The sequence below is a fragment of the Tubulanus polymorphus genome, chromosome 1 (genome assembly GCF_964204645.1).
Source record: "Tubulanus polymorphus chromosome 1, tnTubPoly1.2, whole genome shotgun sequence".
In the NCBI taxonomy this organism is placed as follows: Eukaryota; Metazoa; Nemertea; class Palaeonemertea; order Tubulaniformes; family Tubulanidae; genus Tubulanus; species Tubulanus polymorphus.
Window position 1 is genome coordinate 680,206 of NC_134025.1, and position 20,255 is coordinate 700,460.

Below are 20,255 nucleotides of genomic sequence, written 5' to 3' on the forward strand. Positions count from 1 at the left end.
AGAGGCCTGGATCTCGATGAGATCGATTAAACGACTGGGTGAATCACTCGACCGAGACTAAGCGCTCACTTCTCACTGCTGCCATCTATCGAGTAACGTAGGAAGCTGACGCCAACATGGCAGAGCAGTGGCATACTTCAACTACTACAGGCTCCAGTAGAAAAACGGATGACTTCTCAGTAGATTTGGAGTCATTTGAGTCATCTACCGCAGAGACTGCAGGAGTCACTACTAATGATGAATTTCAATTCACTTCTCCCATCGATCAAACCGGTAAAATAAATCAATCAATTAACCTGTCAATCATCCAATTCGAAAGAGAAAGTGTCAATTTAGATTTTATTGATGTTACATATAATTTTTGTAGTTGATGGATCGATGATATCTGGAGTCACTGATAACAGTAAATCAGATAGTTACATGACTCGGAGTTCCGCAGGGGGAGGAGGTATGACCGCTCAATTACTTGATAAAAAAGGATTTGGTTGGTTGTTAGAGGTCGAAGATGAAGATGAAAATGAACTACAAAAACCTTTACTGTAAGAAAACTAACTACCAGTGAAATATGTTGGATAAATCTTCACAAAACTGAAGTCATCTTGCAATAATCCCACAGTAGAAGTCCCACAATTTTGTCAAAGATCCCACAATAATTCAGTCGAAGATCCCGCAATAATTCAGTCAAAGATCCCGCAATAATTAAGTCAAAGATCCCACAATAATTCAGTAAAAGATCCCACAATAATTTTGTCAAAGATCCCACAATAATTCAGTCAAAGATCCCACAATAATTTTGTCAAAGATCCCACAATGATTCAGTGAAAGATGAAAAGTTCTTGAATAGAAGAGAATATAATTTGAGCAAAACTATAAAAACCATAACTATGATGCGTTTCACTGATAAGCAATGTTATATCAGAGACTGATAGAGTACAAGTATTTATGTGTTTATGCCATGATGTGAAGCGGTAGTTGCGAGTTGCTGCTGATAATGTGAATTATCTATTGATATTTTGCAGGGAAGAATTAGACATTGATTTGAAGGATATTTATTATAAAGTTCGTTGTGTTTTGTGTCCGTTGCCTCAACTCGGATTTAAAAGACAAGTAGTTCGCGACAGTCCGGATTTCTGGGGTCCTCTGATTGTGGTTTTAATATATTCAATTCTATCGCTTTACGGACAGTTCCAGGTAAGGGTTGAACAGGACGTGATTCTGTTTAATTTATCAACGACTCCTGTCTGAAAGTTTCATGATTATTTTCAGGTTGTTTCCTGGATTATAACAATGTGGATTATGGGAGCGTTTGTGATATATTTATTGGCTAGGGTTCTCGGAGGAGAGGTAAGAGTACGAGTGACCTCACTTAACTATTTATCTAACCCAGTTTGATATGCTGTATATGTATGTATTTCAGGTGAGCTATTCTCAATGTTTAGGAGTTATCGGATATTCACTATTACCACTTATTATCACCGCTACTCTTTTACCACTCGTTCATTCATTGTTTTACCTTGGAATTCTCATAAAGGTAAGCTCGTTATACCATCACGTGCTGCCATCTCTCAGCTATATCTGACACTGATATCGATCTGTTTTGTATTTCTAGTTATTGGGAGTAATTTGGGCGGCGTACAGCGCCGGTTCATTACTGTGCGTCGAGGAACTTCGTGAGAAAAGACCTTTACTTTTATATCCTATATTTCTATTGTACATATACTTCTTCTCCTTGTATACCGGAGCCTAGTCACATGATACCCGAGAGGTGTGGTCACATGATACATCAGGGTCCAATCTAAAACTTGCCCGGGGGACAAGCATATCTGAAATTTTACTTACCCCCTCCAAAAGCTACTTGCCCTACACAGGCAGTCAGATTGGTGGCACTATCATCCGTTGTATCGAGTGGGAAATCAGCTTTGTGACATAAAATTGCACTAGCCCGGGGGACAAGTGATAATGATACCTACTTGCCCCTGATGAGATGTACTTGTCCCGGGCAATCGGACAAGTGCTTAGATCGGACCCTGTACCTAGGGGGTGTGGTCACATGATGCCTAGGGGGTGCGGTGTCACATTTCTATTGTGCGAGCACATTTATTCTGTAGAAGTATTTTGTATTTAAATGTTATCTTTGATATATTTTCTGGGGTTTAATTGGGAATTTGACAGCTCTGTTTGAATTCCTTGTAAAACAGGTTTCATTCGGTCTTATGAACAAATCTTATTGTACATATTTTGTCATGATGGTTTGGAATAATTGTCATCAATGCTGCCCTCTAGTGGGTCCATAGAGTAACTAATAAATTGTAATCATTTGTTTACATTTATCATTGAACATTTTATTATTTGTATAAAATACAATACATTGTATTGAATATGATTCATTGTACAGTCAATAAATTATATATTTGTTATTATTGAAGTAGTTTTACGTTAATACACATTTGAGATCATCACTAATCCTGTGAGATTATCGAGATATTTTAATCTTTTTCTCTGGCGGCATTTTGATACTCGATTGCGATGAAACTTGTGAATTTACGTCATCTTGTTTCTCCGTTTTAATCTCAGTCTTTATTTCTGACTTTGCGGCCGATTCTTCTAGAAAATAAAATAAACATAATTTCATAGAAGAAATTGATTTGAAACAAATTCTTCGTATAATTTATACATCAGAAACTCTTTACCTTTATTTGCTTCTTGATGACCGGGAAATCTCGGAGGATATTTTCTCGCTAAAGCTTCCAAGAGAACATCGACTCTCTGTCTTTGAAATAAAGAACTCGGTTCCTCTTTCTTCGTCTTCTTTCCTTTATCCTTTTCTTTATCTAAATAGAATATTTACTGTAATAATGTTTTATTCGGAAGTTTTAAAATGGCCGAACTAAAAAACGGTGTGAAATATTCGAGGAATTATACGAGCGCTCTGACCACAGAGACAACAGACAAGGAAGCAAATTAGATACCGCGTGAATGTAGTGAATATTTGTTTACCAGTTTTATCTTTCTCTTTGAAATCCCACCAGTAAGATTTCGATGGATGATACTGTGAATACGATTGAACTGACAAAAAAAAAGATCGCAGTATTTAATTCTATTCACAAACACAGATAGAAATTGTATATCGAATTCTACATATGAATTCATGCTGGTTTTCTAATTCAGTGATATCTGATTCTTTACCTTCATCAAATGCAGAATGTAAATGAGCCACTGTATTTAACTGTAAATATATAAATACAATAGTAAACTGATACATGATGGCAGGGAGAGGCGTGAGGGGAGAGAGGTGTGAGGGGGAGAGAGGTGTGAGAGGGAGAGAGGTTTTAGGAGAGAGAGGTGTGAGAGGAGAGGTGTGAGAGGGAGAGGTGTGTGAGGGGGAGAGAGGCGTGAGGGGAGAGAGGTGAGGGGAGAGAGGTGTGAGGAGAAGGGTGTGAGGGGGAGAGAGGTGTGAGGAGAGAGGTGTGAGGAGAGAGAGGTGTGAGGGGAGAGGTGTGAGGGGGAGAGGTGTGAGGGGGAGAGGTGTGAGGGGGAGAGAGGTGTGAGGAGAGAGAGGTGTGAGGAGAGAGAGGTGTGAGGGGAGAGGTGTGAGGGGGAGAGGTGTGAGGAGAGAGGTGTGAGGAGAGAGAGGTGTGAGGGGAGAGGTGTGAGGGGGAGAGGTGTGAGGAGAGAGGAGTGAGGGGAGAGAGGTGTGAGGAGAGAGAGGTGTGAGGGGGAGAGGTGTGAGGGGGAGAGGTGTGAGGGGAGAGAGGTCACTGGTCATTACTTACTAATCTTGAGTTAATAACCGAACATAAATCCGGTGCTTGGTAAACAACGCCACCTATGATGTAATAATCCGCTAAAGGAGTAGCTGAAATAGATTGAAATGCAACACAGTAGATTATAGATAATCCTTGAGAGGATTAGGATTAATGTCACAGACGGTATTTTTACCTTGTTGAGGTGAATGTCGATGTTGTTTACGTATGACGTATAAAATTGGTTCCTGAACGTGCAATAAAATATATTCTAATCCTGTTAAATTACTGAAATAAAAAATACGAAACAGAATCAATCAATTAATGAGATCACCTGACATATTTTTAATTGATCGAGGAAGAAGGTGAATCACTTACTTCAATTGATCAGGATTCAATCTCTGCATTTTAACGATTTCATTATTACAAGTTCGATCATAAAATGGGTTCGATCTCTCGGAGAAATAATCCATCACATTTCCGGGTCCGAGAACTTGAAACCACGAACTGTCGTGCCACGATATCGTCAACGTATCTGCGTTGAATAAAATTTAATTTGATTTGTTAGATTTTCTGACGTTTAAAGCGGATTTTACAAATATTTACGGATTAAACAATAAAAACTGACACATCAGTTTGTAAATCTAGTCAACATCTTATTCAAAACATACATTTAACATCAATCAGTTTAATATTTATTGAAATAATCAACATTATTGGTTAAAAATTTCCACCTTGTTGTCTTTGATCCACCATCTTGAATAACGATGACACCTAGCGGAGATTTCCAGCACCAACCATAGAATTGTTAACAGCAAGAACTGCGATAAACAAATTACAAACTTTTATTAGTGACAACTGTTTACATATTATCGGGTCTTTTGAAGTTACAAACGAAAAGCATTGACAAAGTTATGGATAGCGAGGCTGGGGGAAAACTGCAGAAATTGATTCATCCCTCCTCTCTTTGAGCCCCCGAGAGTCTTTTATTTAAAGGTTCTTTTGAAAATTCAATTTTCTCTCTTAAATAACTTTTTCAAAAAGTAAACACCGTCCTGCAGAGTATTACTGAGCAACCGAACTCGTCCCGCGCGGTGTCCGTGCCGGGTTTGGGAAAACACCAGTCCCCCTCCTCCCGGCCCGCTCAATCATTTCCCCCACGGATAGATTCCCTTTAGACATTGTCGAAGCAATTAGCGAGGCCTCCCTAATCACACGCACCATGGATTTCCCGCCGATCGCCGGTTTACGCGCACGGCCGACTCGAAAAGCGCGGGAAAACCCAAATCGCACTTTCGTTTACTACGAAATGTGATGTACGTCACTATACCGTAAGCATACGTAAATTTCTAAATATAACTATTCCCATTCGACAACGCCGTCCAATAGAACACCGATGAGTCACCGAAAAAAAAAACAGCTATTCAATTGAGTTCATTAAATGTTTTGTCATTTGGCTACTGGAGATCTGGACTGGAAACATCGGTTCAAGCGTCTCGGAGTGAAAACGATTTCAACATATCAGCCAAACTGGGAAATCTTCACGTTCGCATTTTGTTTTTACCTATATTGTTACTACTGGGATAGATGATGTAAATCAATCTGTCCTAAAAAACTGATAATTCGACCTGAAAGTGAGACTGATATTTTCCATTTGAAGCGCGAGTACAGATCCGTACCAGGAACTGATAGTCTGTGACTGCGCTTTCCTGGTTTCATTTTCCGCTGGAGATTGGACGAGATAAGATTCGCGATAATGAATCGCTTCATCAAATATCAACAGTTTATAGGATTTTTAGTGATCTTCATCACTTCAGGTAATTAGTAAAATATTTATATACTTTGTCACAGTTTCTCAAATTAAAGTTTAAGGTTTTTAAGGTTTCGAATGAAAACCATGCAGGCCTATACTTAGGGGGTTTGGGGGTCGGAATGAGAAGCTCACACCAACTCAATGACGAAGTCTCTAGGGGGTATTTAGGAGGTTCCGCTCATTGACGAAGTTGCGCCCGGATGCCGGCCTTAAGAAAACTTAAGCATCGATTTCAAAAACTTCGACACCTTTTCATTACGTAGTGTGAGTCTTTACTTCTATACTAACAGGACCCGACATTTGCGTGCGATGGGTACCTTACAAGAAATAAGCTCCGCTTTCATGAAAGTCGAATCCCCCAAGACATGGTTGATCCCACGGCCTGAAAACTTACCGACTTAAACGTACCGTAATGAATGAGTCATCCGCTCTAGATTTTGATAGAATGAGTTTTTTTAAAGATGGACTTTGATTACGATGGATCAGATAAAACACTTTTGATTGGCCGCACTTGACTTAACTATGAGTGGGCGTCTCTTGAGTGGTGCTAAACTACCTTCATAGATAATATAGATAATGTCGTCGTCATCCAAAATCACCTGGCAATATCTAAACAAACCGATCAATCCCACAATACAGGGCCAGATCTAAGATATGCTCAAACATGGTGTAGTGAAACCATTACTTCTTGGGCTACAGAAAAACGGACGAGCTAAAACCGAACGTCGGGAAGCCCTTTTTAGGGAACATTTTTTGGCAACTGCGAAACTATAAATCTACAAAAAAATAAAAAAGTATTCGAAAAATAATTGGGGCCAGAAGAAAGGGCCACCCAGAAAAGGGTTAGTGGTTGGGGGTTGCGGGTCGTCACTCCCTCACGGTCCACCTCATATATCAATAATCACTGATGCAATATTGAGTCCTTAGGATTTGGGATTCACACTATAAAGCCGGGTGAGGTCGATCGTCACAAGGCCGACCTAAACTCCCGGTTTATAGTGTGAATGAAGCCCAAACAGTTTCCATTATAATTGATGATTTATTTTCGATGTTTGTTTTAACTACGTTTATTCCAATCAGTATTAAAAAGAAAACATTTTTTTCCAACTCGTTTTTCTTACTGAGTGCGGAATTAAAATATCAATATCGACTTGTGATTCTCATCTCATCTCGTTTGACAGTCGAGTGCCGCAGATTCCGTCACCACAATTCAGTATTACGATGTAAAGATAGAAATCTCGATGAGTGTCCGACTTATGACGGCAGAGAACCGCAATGCTTCAATCGACAAACACAATTCTGTTGTAAAAGCGTCGTTTATGAGGAATATGTACAGAAAAACGGGAAGGGATTTCATCGGGGCTGTTGTGGAGGTACCAGATATGACTAATATATAATCAATCCATTTACGTATATCAATAGTCTCAATATACTGGAAATTTTTGTCATTTACAATCAGTTAATTGCTGAGGGTTTTAACAATCCTTTTTACACACAATTACCTAGTTTTAATTATGTATAATTGAGCATTAGAATTTGTTTGAAATTACTTCCTCTTTTCATTGTATCATTGTGAATGAGTAAGGAATCTAAAAAAACCGTTTAATCATCAGTTTTGTCTGATCAGTTTGAATATTGAACCTTTTCTTTTTATCGCCTGTAGGAAAACTAGTAGAAAACGTGGACAGTCAATTGTGCTGTAAAGGACGAATTGTACATAATGCGAATCCGTACACTACGAAATGTTGTCCATACACCGCGGAAGACGCGTCAGAACTCTACGATCCGAATATATCTATTTGTTGCGCCGATCGCAATATATACGACAGATACGACAGCAACGGTACAGAAAGTATGTAATATTCATTTACAGTCTGTTCCCGACTCATTACTATTCAGAAATTCGGCTAGAAAACTTATTGTTCAAACTCAGCCAAGATTTCATAGAGCCTATAACAATTTGAAATCTTGTTTGCAATTTTCCCATTTCTAGAAAATTTTAGAATTCCACTGAAAAGCGGCAGGGGCTGCATTTGCTCGAAAGTTCGTAAGAGTTTGCTGGTGGATAAAAGCTTTGTAAATTCAAGTCCTTATGGCATTTAAATCAACCGGTTGAATTTAACCAATTTTTGAGCAACTGCAGCAGTCTCCCTCTCTCGATCCGGTGGTCATTTAGCCCTAACCGATTAGACGTTCTTAACAATTTCTATTCATCCAATTGTTATATGAAACACACATATACTTTTATCATACAAATATCGTCACAATTTAACATAAATCACGTGGTGTATTTCAGCGATTTGTTGCGGTGCAAAGCAACAGATTAACGGGCGACAAGAATGTTGCAGGAACAAGAATCCTTACGATCCATATACACAGTTCTGTGAAGAAGTAGATGGTACTGTTCATAATTCAAACCAGGCTCAATGTGGAACTCGCACATATAATCCATTTGATCGATCGTGTTGTGCAGGTATATACTATAGATAATTCATAGTTCGATTTTGGGCCAGATTTAGCTTAAAATAATAAGTTAATTATGAATAATCTCATAATATCAAGGAGTGCATAGTCGAGGTGATGATTTTAGACCAGTCCAAGACCGAATTATAATTCTATCTACCAATCTAACAACTTAAAATCAGTCTAAGCTCATTTTGGTTTCATAACCAATCTAACAGTTTAAGACCAGTCTAAGTTCATTTTGGTTCTAAAACCAATCTAACAACTTAAAATCAGTCTAAGCTCATTTTGGTTCTATAACCAATCTAACAACTTAAGACCAGTCTAAACTTATTTTGGTTCTATAACCAATCTAACAACTTAAGACCAGTCTAAGCTCATTTTGGTTTTATAACCAATCTAACAACTTAAGACCAGTCTAAACTTATTTTGGTTCTATAACCAATCTAACAACTTAAGACCAGTCTAAGCTCATTTTGGTTTTATAACCAATCTAACAACTTAAGACCAGTCTAAGCTCATTTTGGTTCTATAACCAATCTAACAACTTAAGACCAGTCTAAGCTCATTTTGGTTTTATAACCAATCTAACAACTTAAGACCAGTCTAAACTCATTTTGGTTTTATAATCAATCTAACAACTTAAGACCAGTCTAAGCTCATTTTGGTTCTAAAACCAATCTAACAACTTAAATCAATGGTAAAACCGGGATTGTGTCTATTATTTCAGGTCATTTGACTGATTTTCCAAAGGTCTCTAGAAAGAAGAACGGTAAGATTGTTGTGAAAAGAAGCTCATGTTGTGGAAGCACAAACATTCATCCCGATAGAGAAATTTGCTGCGAAGGAAAGTATCCGTTCCCACGATCTGGAATCTACCAATGCTGCAGAGGGGCTAAAACCCGTAAGTGAATCCTTAATATTATTTACGCCTGAAAAGGCGGATGAAGGCAGTGCTCAATCCGCCTCTGATACCTCAGTATTCAACTACATACATAATTCTTATAGATGAATTAAAGTTCAAGCTTAAAAGCGTCCGGGACATTGTGACAACTAGCATTTTGTACTTCGTCAATCCTCATCTAATGGTCTAGCGGTTAGCATGCTCGGCTGGCATGCTGGTGGTCTAGCGGTTAGCATGCTCGGCTGGCATGCTGGTGGTCTAGCGGTTAGCATGCTCGGCTGGCATGCTGGTGGTCTAGCGGTTAGCATGCTCGGCTGGCATGCTGGTGGTGGTCTAGCGGTTAGCATGCTCGGCTGGCATGCTGGTGGTCTAGCGGTTAGCATGCTCGGCTGGCATGCTGGTGGTCTAGCGGTTAGCATGCTCGGCTGGCATGCTGGTGGTGGTCTAGCGGTTAGCATGCTCGGCTGGCATGCTGGTGGTCTAGCGGTTAGCATGCTCGGCTGGCATGCTGGTGGTCTAGCGGTTAGCATGCTCGGCTGGCATGCTGGTGGTCTAGCGGTTAGCATGCTCGGCTGGCATGCTGGTGGTGGTCTAGCGGTTAGCATGCTCGGCTGGCATGCTGGTGGTGGTCTAGCGGTTAGCATGCTCGGCTGGCATGCTGCTTGTGGTCTAGCGGTTAGCATGCTCGGCTGACATGCTGGTGGTCTAGCGGTTAGCATGCTCGGCTGACAAGCTGGTGGTCTAGCGGTTAGCATGCTCGGCTGGCATGCTGCTTGTGGTCTAGCGGTTAGCATGCTCGGCTGGCATGCTGGTGGTGGTCTAGCGGTTAGCATGCTCGGCTGACATGCTGGTGGTCTAGCGGTTAGCATGCTCGGCTGGCATGCTGGTGGTGGTCTAGCGGTTAGCATGCTCGGCTGGCATGCTGGTGGTCTAGCGGTTAGCATGCTCGGCTGGCATGCTGGTGGTCTAGCGGTTAGCATGCTCGGCTGGCATGCTGGTGGTGGTCTAGCGGTTAGCATGCTCGGCTGGCATGCTGGTGGTGGTCTAGCGGTTAGCATGCTCGGCTGGCATGCTGGTGGTGGTCTAGCGGTTAGCATGCTCGGCTGGCATGCTGGTGGTCTAGCGGTTAGCATGCTCGGCTGGCATGCTGGTGGTGGTCTAGCGGTTAGCATGCTCGGCTGGCATGCTGGTGGTCTAGCGGTTAGCATGCTCGGCTGGCATGCTGGTGGTGGTCTAGCGGTTAGCATGCTCGGCTGGCATGCTGGTGGTGGTCTAGCGGTTAGCATGCTCGGCTGACAAGCTGGTGGTCTAGCGGTTAGCATGCTCGGCTGGCATGCTGGTGGTGGTCTAGCGGTTAGCATGCTCGGCTGACAAGCTGGTGGTCTAGCGGTTAGCATGCTCGGCTGGCATGCTGGTGGTGGTCTAGCGGTTAGCATGCTCGGCTGGCGTGCTGGTGGTGGTCTAGCGGTTAGCATGCAAGAGATAGAAACAGGTTCCTCCAAATTGATGCAACGAAATTTTTTCATTCAGTTTCTTTTACTATTTTTAACGAATTGTACACATTTTGAAGAAAAGTTATCTTTTATGTGACGCAAATGATTTTTCCCCTTAGCTTACATGTAAATTAGTGAGTAAATACTAAGTATATACATGTACACGAGTTTATAAATATATAAGATAATATGAATATTGGGTCAATACGCGGTGACAAACAAACTGAACAAATACTTAAAAAACTGCTGTCACTAATTATCTGAAGTATATAAATCTTATTTAGGAGATAAATGCGCGGCGATATCGGGTCGCTCTGCATGATAACCAGGAATTCCCCGGTTCTATTTATAACTGTGGGTTTTTACTGAGCTATTATTAGAAGCAGTCAAGGCCTGCGAGATAATAAACACACTCACTCAATCCTTCGATAACCTGTTTGATATAGATCATAACTGGTTCTTAAGTTTACAAAGATATGTTCGATACATGAATACTATTTTATGTCATTTATTTACATGCAGCAATGTGTCATTATTACGGAAGCCCCTAAATGATATGCGAGATAATTCTTTCACAATTTCGACGACTCATTATAACGAATTTCGATATAATAAGTCGAAACTGTGAAAAAATTATCTCGTATGTCACCTAGGGGCTTCCGTACATGATAGTGCTATTCAAGGTTGAAACGAAACGAATGTACAAATGATACGTTGTTTCGGTCGGGTCACTTTTTAAACTGCAATAAAATTTATTAACACTTCTAAAGCTGCTGGGTGTGTTATTGTTAGCTTGAACAGGATTTTTTGAAGAAAATAAATGTACATGGTAGATAGGCGGTCGGCCGGCTGGGTCAAGTTACTCGGCAAAAATGAGAAACAAGTCATTCTTTATAAAGCCTTAGTGCCAAACTCGAACTGTATCAGATTAGATCTTTAATCATATTTTGTTGTAAATGTAGGAAGGTTTTTAGGTCTAGGTTACTGGTCTAGGTTATGATAGGACCCAGACTAACATTATTTAAGAAATAAGTTATCTTTAAGGTGAATCAATTTTATGTAAATGTTTTAATTTTTTCCAGATAACATAAATCCACAAAAACAATTATGTTGCGGTGGTGTTCCGTTCAACCTTGATCCGAATTTAAACGAATGTTGTGGATCAAAAACATACAATAAAAAACTTCAAGGTTGTTGTGTTGGACAAATATACAACAAGAAGGAACAAAAATGCGCACTAAGTGAGTAATATCTACTGGTATATGTAGAAAGAATCGAGTTCAATCATGGACTCCTTCGTTTTAGAGTCCATGGTTCAATGTAATTGGTAGTTTGAATCCTGAAAGTGACAGGGTTTCTTTCTGTAGTTCTTCTCTGAGCTCTCCACCGCAACAATCGATCGTTTGAATCCTGACAGTGACGGAGTTTCTTTCTGTAGTTCTTCTCTGAGCTCTCCACCCCGACGTGATAGTTTGAATCCTGACATTGACAGAGTTTCTTTCTGTGGTTCTCCTCTGAGCTCTCCACCCCCGACAATCGATATCCTGGAAAATTCCTTTATTTCTATTTTTACCAGAACGATAACATAATAAATACATTTATGTATTTGTAATTCCAGGAAATGAAAGGGGTGACAACAGAGTCGTAGTTAGTGTGGATTCTGTGTTGTGTGATGGTGTTGTACAAGCTGATAATCAGCTCTGTTGTGGTGGATATGCATTAATTAACAAATCGAAACGTACTCATAATTCATGCTGTTTGAATTCGAAATATAACGAATTCCACACTTACGATAATTCTACACATGTAAATACGATCGAACTTTTGCCGTAGCAATTGGTTTACACGGACATCGTAAAACTCATGTTAACATTTCTATTTCAGATATGCGCTGATGAAATATACGATATATCAGAATCACAAAGATTTGAGAAATGTATTAGTGAATTTGGTGGTTGGGAATGGATGAATCCTGATGTACACTTGTGCTGTAACGGTGGCAGATTCAGAAAAACTGAACCAAACTACAATAAATGTTGCGCCTATTCCACCTACAACATCCGTACTGAAACGTGTTGTAATGGAATGATTGGTGACATTCCTGAACGCCTTGCTGTGTAAGTTTTTACAAATCCGTGATCAAATTCATTTCAACCATTCGAAAACTGCTAGATATTATAGTAACGATTGTACTGAAGATTCACAAGTTATTTACGATATTGAAACTTGACACAACAATTCGTGAAAATATGATCCAAATGAAGATATCAGACAGTTTATTGAGACCACGATATTTCGGCTGCTCCCAAAACGGCATCAGGGAAGCTTTGTGGCGTCAATAAAAATTTTCTAATATTTGAATATTTCACCCTCTACATATTTTTAGGTGTTGTAAAAATGGTGAGGTCCAATTGAAACGGAACCGAACATCTGAATGTATCCCGGATACTTTCATTAGATGCAACAATACGTGGATAGATCCGTTGGTTACCGTCTGTTGCCAGGGTACACCGAGGTCACGTGATAGCGGGGACCGATGTTGCGGATCGGTATTCTATAACGGTTCGCTGTTTGCTTGTTGCGCCAATAAGAACAAATTTAACACGGTATATCAATGCTGTAATAGTGATACTGGTGCAGTGTCAGCTATACCCTGTTACAAAACTGAGGCTTATTTCGATAGATTATCAAATACTGCATTTATCAGGGCGAGCAATGTTACAGTTGTGTTATGTTTGTTCTTTGTTTTTGTTATCTCTGTATCGATTTTATCAGATTCTAATTGAATTTTATGATGTCAGAGAAAGTTGAAGTTTTGGGGGATGGAGAAGCGGAGGGTGTAGGGTGGAAGGGTAGAAGGGTGGAGGTGGGGGATGGCGGGTGGAGGCAAGGTGCACCCAATTCGTGTGTGTATATCATTTTTGTATATGAAATCGTTGTAATTATCAGGATATGAATTTGTTAAATAAGATATCAATCATTGCACGGTGCGGTTGCATGGCGCGGTTGCACGGCGCGGTTGCACGGTGCGGTTGCACGGCGCGGTTGCACGGCGCGGTTGAATATGAATGAATTTTGTTTTTAAAGCAATGAAATCATAGTGGAAATATTCTGTATATATATAGTATTTTAACTGATGTTGGAAATCTGACCCTTAAATTATTCAAATCGTTCGTGAAATTTGACGAAGATGTTTAGTAGGGTCAATTGGCCTCTAGGGTAAAATGTTATTGGAGTGTTTTTGGCCTGTAACATGTTGGGATCTATCTATCTCATGGGGTAGGTCTATATTAAGTTTCTTTTTTTCTCAACTCGGTCTGAGGTCTGAGGCACCATAACAAAGATTTTAGTCGTCTATACTGTATGGATTGTAGACTTCTGAAATGTAACAAAAGAGATATTTAACGACTAAAGGGTAAACCACTGACAGTGTATTATAACCGAGTATAGCTGTAGTGATAATCATGTCGTAGAAAAACTTGTATTTCATCTCGCACAAATATTTTCGATGCGTAAATTATGTTTTTTTGCTCAACTCAATTGTAAATAAATGTAAAAAATAATATTCATCTGGTATTGAAATATTGATATATAATTGATCTATTGTTTTATCGTGTACAGAATGTATGGAATAATGTCACATACGACATTCATTAAATAATGTTATATCATATTATTGATTAAGTAATTGTATAAAGATTTCTGTTGAATAAAAAACATCATTCATGAGAGGCTCTAATCAGTTAGTACATCTAGTTGTAAGATGATCATCTATCTAGCAATTCATTAACCCCGACATGGAATAGAATCAACTCCATGCGGAAACTGCGATGATCCGGCTCACTGTTCTCGGATAGTGTAATTGTAAATGAAACTAACTTTTGACTAAAAAGCCTAACACGACAACTAAATGGGACTGAGCAAAATGAAATAAATGCAAAATTTCTGTTATCGCGATCCTACATAGGGCACGTTTCTTAGACAGTGTGGCGGAGGAAGGGGGGGGGGGGTTCTGCATGTTGTTCTTGCGTTTGCTGTCCGGATAGCCTTAATTCACTCAAAATGGCGCCTCAAAACGTGACCTCTTATTATCAATAGTAATAAAGTGTATTTGTGATTAAAAATGAATGTTTAATGGTATTTTCTTTGTCACTGAGAAGAGGAACTATAAAAAATGAGTTTGTAAATGACCCCCTCCCTCGAGCAGTCTGGGAGCTCGGTTATATTTCCCGTTTTGGTGGTGGAAAATTCTCCTTTGAAAAATTTGTGCGCAGCAAATGGACTATAGAAACTCTTTGAAACTTTTCAAAAACGGCAGAATTGAAGTCACTATACCTGACTGATTACCATACCTAAATGACTCATCTGACTGACTAAACGAGCCTTATTTATAACTTATCGGTGGTGGTCGAGTGGTTAGCATGCCCGCCTGGCATGTAGGAGGTAGCATGCTCGAGTCCCGCTAGGTTTTCGTTGTGAGAGGACCCGGTTATGTTTAAGGTCGAGCGCAAATTTTGTTTTAGTAATTTTGTTTTAGATTTTGGGAATTTCGATAATCTTTTATCCGGTACTGTAACTGTATCTGAGATTACGTTGGTATGATGACCTGTGCATCTCCACGTCATGCTTTTTAAATCCAATAAGGAAAAAAGACTGTTGAATTAAGCTACCACGATCACCCATGGCTTCGAGGTTCTTGAATCTAAAATTCTAATAATATTTCTACGGGCTCTCAAACCGTATATAGATTTTTTGTGGAGCTAACATATTTTGAAAATTTGAGCATAGATAAAGGAATGCGATACATATCTTACTATACAATGAATAGCGAATGGTGATTATAGAGTATCTACGCAACAGTGTCATAATAAATGATAGCAGGATGACTGACGCTGAAATCCACGTACACAATTTGTAGAAACCGACGAAGAAGCAGTTTTTCATTTTACACTCAATGTGTAACCGGCAATACTTTTAGTACAAATTCATATTTCATGACGGAAAATACATCATCGGTCACGTTTTACTTCAATGTATCAGACATCACTACGGAAAGAGAAGGGTTTAAACCTCATCCTCGGTGTAAATACATTTATCATGCAGATTATAAACCATTTCATGAAAACTTTTATCTACGAATCATGACTTACATCATTTTTAGTGTTTCTGTTTCTGGCGTCTTCGCAAATTTGTTTTCTTTTATAATTCTAACTAAAGAACGTTCGACTAACACGAGTATATTCTATTTGAGATGTTTGGCTGTTACTGATCTGTTACTGTGCTTATCTTATGTGGTCATCGAGTTTCAGTATCATCTCTATAGCCACACCTTGTTACTGGACATGACCGCTAAATTTAACCACGAAATGAAACGTCTTTATTCATATACACAAAATCTTAAACTCATATTTGTAGGCAGTTCTGATCTATTAACATTACTTATAGCTATAGACAGATATATTGCAGTTTGTTGGCCTCTAAAAGCGGTAAGAATTATAACCATTAAGAGAAGTTTCATCTACGTCGCTTTAGTTGTGGTAATTTCTGTGACTGACATCAGTAGTAGAAACATGTTCAGATTCACAACTCGTCGATCCCGTAATGCATGCACCGGACACGAGAGATGGACTCAAAAGTACACAACCTTCGGTAAAAATATTTATCTGAGATATTATTCTACATTTTTCCGGGCTCCGATATTTCTCTTTATCCCTACAGTGATAATGGTTGTAATAACTATCCGATTGATTTTCACGTTGAGACGCGCAGGAGCAGCGAGAAAAACAATGTCTACAAATAATCAAACTTCTAACAGCAGCAGCAGCAGTGACCGTAGTTTAACTCTGACATTAGTTCTCATTTCAGGTTTCGATTTAATCAAGCGAACTCTCGGTTTGAGAGCAGCAATAAGCAATTTCATTCGTATCCTTGGAGGTCAATATAAGAAATCAACATATTTTTATCCAATACAAAATTTAATACGAATGATCGTAGCATCTTGTAATTTCTTTATCTACTGCGCTTCGAGGCGTCGCTTCAGAAATCAACTTCTAGCAATGTTTTTATCTTCTAAATAAATAAAAGGAATTGATTGACTTTACTCCGACTGTTTGACTGTTCATTGTGGCGGCATCGGGGGACACTTCTTGGTGATCGAATATTTATTTAAAGTCTTCTCATGAATTTTTTTTCGCTTCATTTTATGCCGGGTATCATTCAATCACAGTTTATCAAAATTCGATGTTAAAGATGTTTCTTTCTACGTGTATTACGAATTTTCATTATCTTTTCTGCAATTAATTCACGCAACTGTTTAAGTCTAGTGGTGTCGGACCTAGTCAACTCATCCTCCCTCGGCAGGGATTCGGCACCGATTTCAACACGTTCTAAAAGTTCAGGCCGATTACCGCAGTGTACCACTGATCTTAAATCCATCACCTGGTCAACTCTCAGTATCAGTATGGATCAACTTGGTATCTGGTCAACTCGGTATCTGGTCAACTCGGTATAACGCGTATTCGGCCAAGTCCATAAGTCGCTGTAAGTCCAAAAATGACCAATGAATAACGGTAGAATTGAATGTAAATAGCACATGTTTAAAAGATGACCTAAATTGTTACTTTTTGATGCGAAAATTAAGCATAGAAAATTGATTCTTTTTTCTATAAATGTAAAAATACGCTTAGCATCTCAATGTCAAACAATTCGGTTTATGCATCAATATTATATTTTTGTACCACAAAAATTCCAATATAATCCACGTATGTTGTAGACGGCCTTTCTTTTTATAAATATTTGAGTCGTACAAATAGTTCTGCCTGAATCGATACTGGAATTCTGAAACAGGCATAAATAAAGTTGATTTTGCGGTCGATGCTAAATTTACATTTCAATGTAATAATTATGTCCGATGATTGGAAGATGACTGCCGATGACGACAGAGTGATTTTGATAGCGATGAGAATTAGTCCAAGAAGAAGAAGAATCATTTTATGACGATGGAAAATACATCATCGGTCGCGTTTTACTTCAATGTATCGGACATCACTACGGAAAGAGAAGGGTTTAAACCTCATCCTCGGTGTAAATACATTCATCATGCTGATTATAAACCATTTCATGAAAACCTTTATCTACGAATCATGAATTATATCATTTTTAGTGTTTCTGTTTCTGGTGTTTTTGCAAATTTGTTTTCTTTTATAATTCTAACTAAAGAACGTTCGACTAACACGAGTATATTCTATTTGAGATGTTTGGCTGTTACTGATCTGTTTACGTGTCTATTTTATGTGATCATCGAATTTCAGTATCATCTCTATAGCCACACCTTGTTACTGGACATGACCGCTAAATTCAACCACGATATGAAACGTCTTTATCCATATACGCAGAACGCTCAATTCATTTCCGGATCAATTTCTGGTCTATTAACATTACTTATAGCTTTAGACAGATATATTGCAGTTTGTTGGCCTCTAAAAGCGGTAAGAATTATAAGAATTAAGAGAAGTTACATCTACGTCGCTTTAGTTGTGGTAATTTGTATAACTGACATCTTAGGTAGAAACATGTTTAAGTACACAACTCGTCGATCCCGTAATCCATGCACCGGTCACGAGAGATGGACTCAAAAGTTCACAACCTTCGGTAAGAATATTTATCTGAGATATTATTCGACATTTGTCCGGGCTCCGATATTTCTCTTTATCCCTACAGTGATAATGGTTGTAATAACTATCCGATTGATTTTCACGTTGAGACGCGCAGGAGCAGCGAGAAAAACAATGTCTACAAATAATCAAACTACCAACAGCAGCAGCAGCAGCAGCAGCAGCAGCAGTGACCGAAGTTTAACTCTGACATTAGTTCTCATTTCATGTTTGTATTTGGTTAAACATGTTTTTACGATGAGAGCTGCCATTGTTAATTTCATTCGTCTCCTTGGAGGTCAATATACGAAATCGACATATATTCATCCAATACAAAATTTAATACGAATGATCGTAGCATCTTGTAATTTCTATATTTACTGCGCTTCAAGGCGTCGCTTCAGAAATCAACTTCGAGCAATGTTGCGCTGTCCGATCTAGACTGGTTGCCGGTCTCTACTTTAAGACTAGACTGGTCGCCTGTCCAATTCTGCGCCACCTGCATTCGCAGTCAGAATAGTCTTAGACTGGTTGCCGGTCTCCATATTGAATGAGACAGGCAACCCGTCTAGAATAGTCTGAAAGTAGAGACCGGCAACTAGTCTACACTGAAGATATTCTCTGATATTGATGGTTCGAATCCTGAAAGTGACAGATCTCGGGCGGTTCTCCCAGCTCTATAACCCTGGAAGTTTGTACCTGCAGTTTGAACCCCGATAAACAGAGATTTTTTCCTGCGGCTCTTCTCTCAGCTCAATGTATATTTTCCAAAACGAAAAAAAAGATTTTTCTTTTCATGGGACAACATTTATATTTCATTTCCAACACCGAAATTATCTATGAACAATACTTATTCATCCAGAACAGAATAATAAGAGCATACACTGGCATGTTAGGTAGTTTCTATGTTCTAAGTAGACTTCGCTTTAAGTCGGATCATTTTTGGAATGTGATAAACAACATTCAGTGCGACTTAACTTGACAGCTGGCTGGTACATAGGCCTAGTCAACAGATCGCAGTTAAACCAAACAGTTCTCTATCTGAGAGGATCCGACCACAGTGAAGTCTACTGTTGTTTAGTTACAATTTGAATTGATGAATGAAATACAAAATACAAAGTTTTACACTTGTGACAGTTTATAAAGCACCTGTTAATCACATAAGATAATTTTTCATATTAGTTTTCAACATGCATTTAGAGTACTACATTCCAAAACTAGGCTTTCATAACCTCGAAACTGAATACGTTTATTAATGTCATTCAATTATCCTCATCGCATTAAAGCTTTTTTTCATAATATCAATAAATACAGAATAATTTGTAGAAATTTATTCAATTACCGGTTTTGAAAATTCCCCCAAGAATCAGAGAGATGATATTATAATATAAGAGATTCATATAATAGTACAATAATAACGATACATAAATATATACAGTTACAAAATAAACTTGACAATTCACATATGCTATAAACAACATGTCTCTGAATACACTTTTGATTTGATTCTAAACATACATTGTTTCTAATACAACGTTTTAAATATTTGCATATTGAAAAAATGAAACCCTTCGGAATAAATACATATCAATTAAATTAAGTAATAATTAATTATAAATACAAAAAGTGTTTGTTTTAAAGCAAGAGTTAAATTTTTCAAGTACAGATGACTCCTCTAAAGAAATGACACCTCGTTTCCCCTGATCGGCCGCGGGTCATTTTATAAAGCTGCAATCAAATTTGTAATCAGTCCATTTCTATAACTGCCGGGTCTGTTATTGTTAGCTTGATCATGATTTTAGAAAGAGTAATTTAAAGGGTAGATATGCGGCCGGCCGGACGGTTCAACTGAGATTCAAAACGAGGTATCAATTTTTTCAGCCTAATAATAAGACAAATACTTTTAGGTCAAATCATCCCTCATTCTTAAAAACATTAACATTCCTTCATTTAACTCAAACACAAATTACTGGTCGTTATAGATAAGAGGTAGGAGGATGAGGAGGAGGGGGAGGAGGAGAATGAGGAGGAGTCTACTGTACGATGATCACATTACTATTCATAGATTTATCTAAAACAACATGAAACTGTTTTTTAGAACCGTTTGTTGTAGAAGAACAGGTTCTGACTCTCTCTCTCTCTCTTTCTCTCAGCCGATGACACCTCGAGCTTTCGATTCCATAATGA

General features: G+C 38.8%; 3 protein-coding genes across 3 annotated transcripts; 2 read left to right on the forward strand and 1 right to left on the reverse strand.

The window, feature by feature from the left end:
• The first annotated feature begins 87 nt into the window (after positions 1-87).
• Positions 88-2,399, forward strand: LOC141904099 (protein YIPF4-like). Its single transcript, XM_074792580.1, has 6 exons — positions 88-273; positions 368-539; positions 1,020-1,191; positions 1,267-1,344; positions 1,418-1,531; positions 1,610-2,399. The coding sequence occupies exons 1-6, from the start codon at positions 117-119 to the stop codon at positions 1,745-1,747; spliced, it is 831 nt and encodes a 276-aa protein (XP_074648681.1). The 5' UTR covers positions 88-116; the 3' UTR covers positions 1,748-2,399.
• On the reverse strand, positions 2,391-4,492 carry LOC141904100 (mediator of RNA polymerase II transcription subunit 6-like). Its single transcript, XM_074792596.1, has 8 exons — positions 4,478-4,492; positions 4,122-4,278; positions 3,940-4,031; positions 3,774-3,856; positions 3,187-3,226; positions 2,998-3,066; positions 2,691-2,825; positions 2,391-2,604 (listed from the first exon to the last, which is right to left on the reverse strand). The coding sequence occupies exons 2-8, from the start codon at positions 4,214-4,216 to the stop codon at positions 2,474-2,476; spliced, it is 645 nt and encodes a 214-aa protein (XP_074648697.1). The 5' UTR covers positions 4,217-4,278; positions 4,478-4,492; the 3' UTR covers positions 2,391-2,473.
• A 716-nt stretch (positions 4,493-5,208) lies between these two features.
• Positions 5,209-14,409, forward strand: LOC141915003 (uncharacterized). Its single transcript, XM_074806359.1, has 9 exons — positions 5,209-5,560; positions 6,738-6,929; positions 7,220-7,408; positions 7,853-8,029; positions 8,750-8,923; positions 11,499-11,657; positions 12,035-12,222; positions 12,301-12,533; positions 12,803-14,409. Exons 1-9 carry the CDS (start codon positions 5,500-5,502, stop codon positions 13,200-13,202), a joined length of 1,773 nt encoding a protein of 590 aa, XP_074662460.1. The 5' UTR covers positions 5,209-5,499; the 3' UTR covers positions 13,203-14,409.
• Positions 14,410-20,255: the final 5,846 nt, after the last annotated feature.

What these genes read in the sequence shown, in the direction of transcription:
- LOC141904099 (XM_074792580.1), top strand. Translation starts at nt 117, where the DNA reads ATGGCAGAGCAGTGGCATACTTCAACTACTACAGGCTCCAGTAGAAAA. An exon ending in TTCTCCCATCGATCAAACCG is followed by an intron (nt 274 to 367) that starts GTAAAATAAATC and finishes TAATTTTTGTAG; the next exon opens with TTGATGGATCGATGATATCT. An exon ending in CTAGGGTTCTCGGAGGAGAG is followed by an intron (nt 1,345 to 1,417) that starts GTAAGAGTACGA and finishes TATGTATTTCAG; the next exon opens with GTGAGCTATTCTCAATGTTT.
- LOC141915003 (XM_074806359.1), top strand. Translation starts at nt 5,500, where the DNA reads ATGAATCGCTTCATCAAATATCAACAGTTTATAGGATTTTTAGTGATC. An exon ending in TCATCGGGGCTGTTGTGGAG is followed by an intron (nt 6,930 to 7,219) that starts GTACCAGATATG and finishes TATCGCCTGTAG; the next exon opens with GAAAACTAGTAGAAAACGTG. An exon ending in CTTACGATAATTCTACACAT is followed by an intron (nt 12,223 to 12,300) that starts GTAAATACGATC and finishes TTTCTATTTCAG; the next exon opens with ATATGCGCTGATGAAATATA.
- LOC141904100 (XM_074792596.1), bottom strand. Translation starts at nt 4,216, where the DNA reads ATGGATTATTTCTCCGAGAGATCGAACCCATTTTATGATCGAACTTGT. An exon ending in ACATTCTGCATTTGATGAAG is followed by an intron (nt 3,067 to 3,186) that starts GTAAAGAATCAG and finishes TTTTTTTGTCAG; the next exon opens with TTCAATCGTATTCACAGTAT. An exon ending in TCATCAAGAAGCAAATAAAG is followed by an intron (nt 2,605 to 2,690) that starts GTAAAGAGTTTC and finishes TTTATTTTCTAG; the next exon opens with AAGAATCGGCCGCAAAGTCA.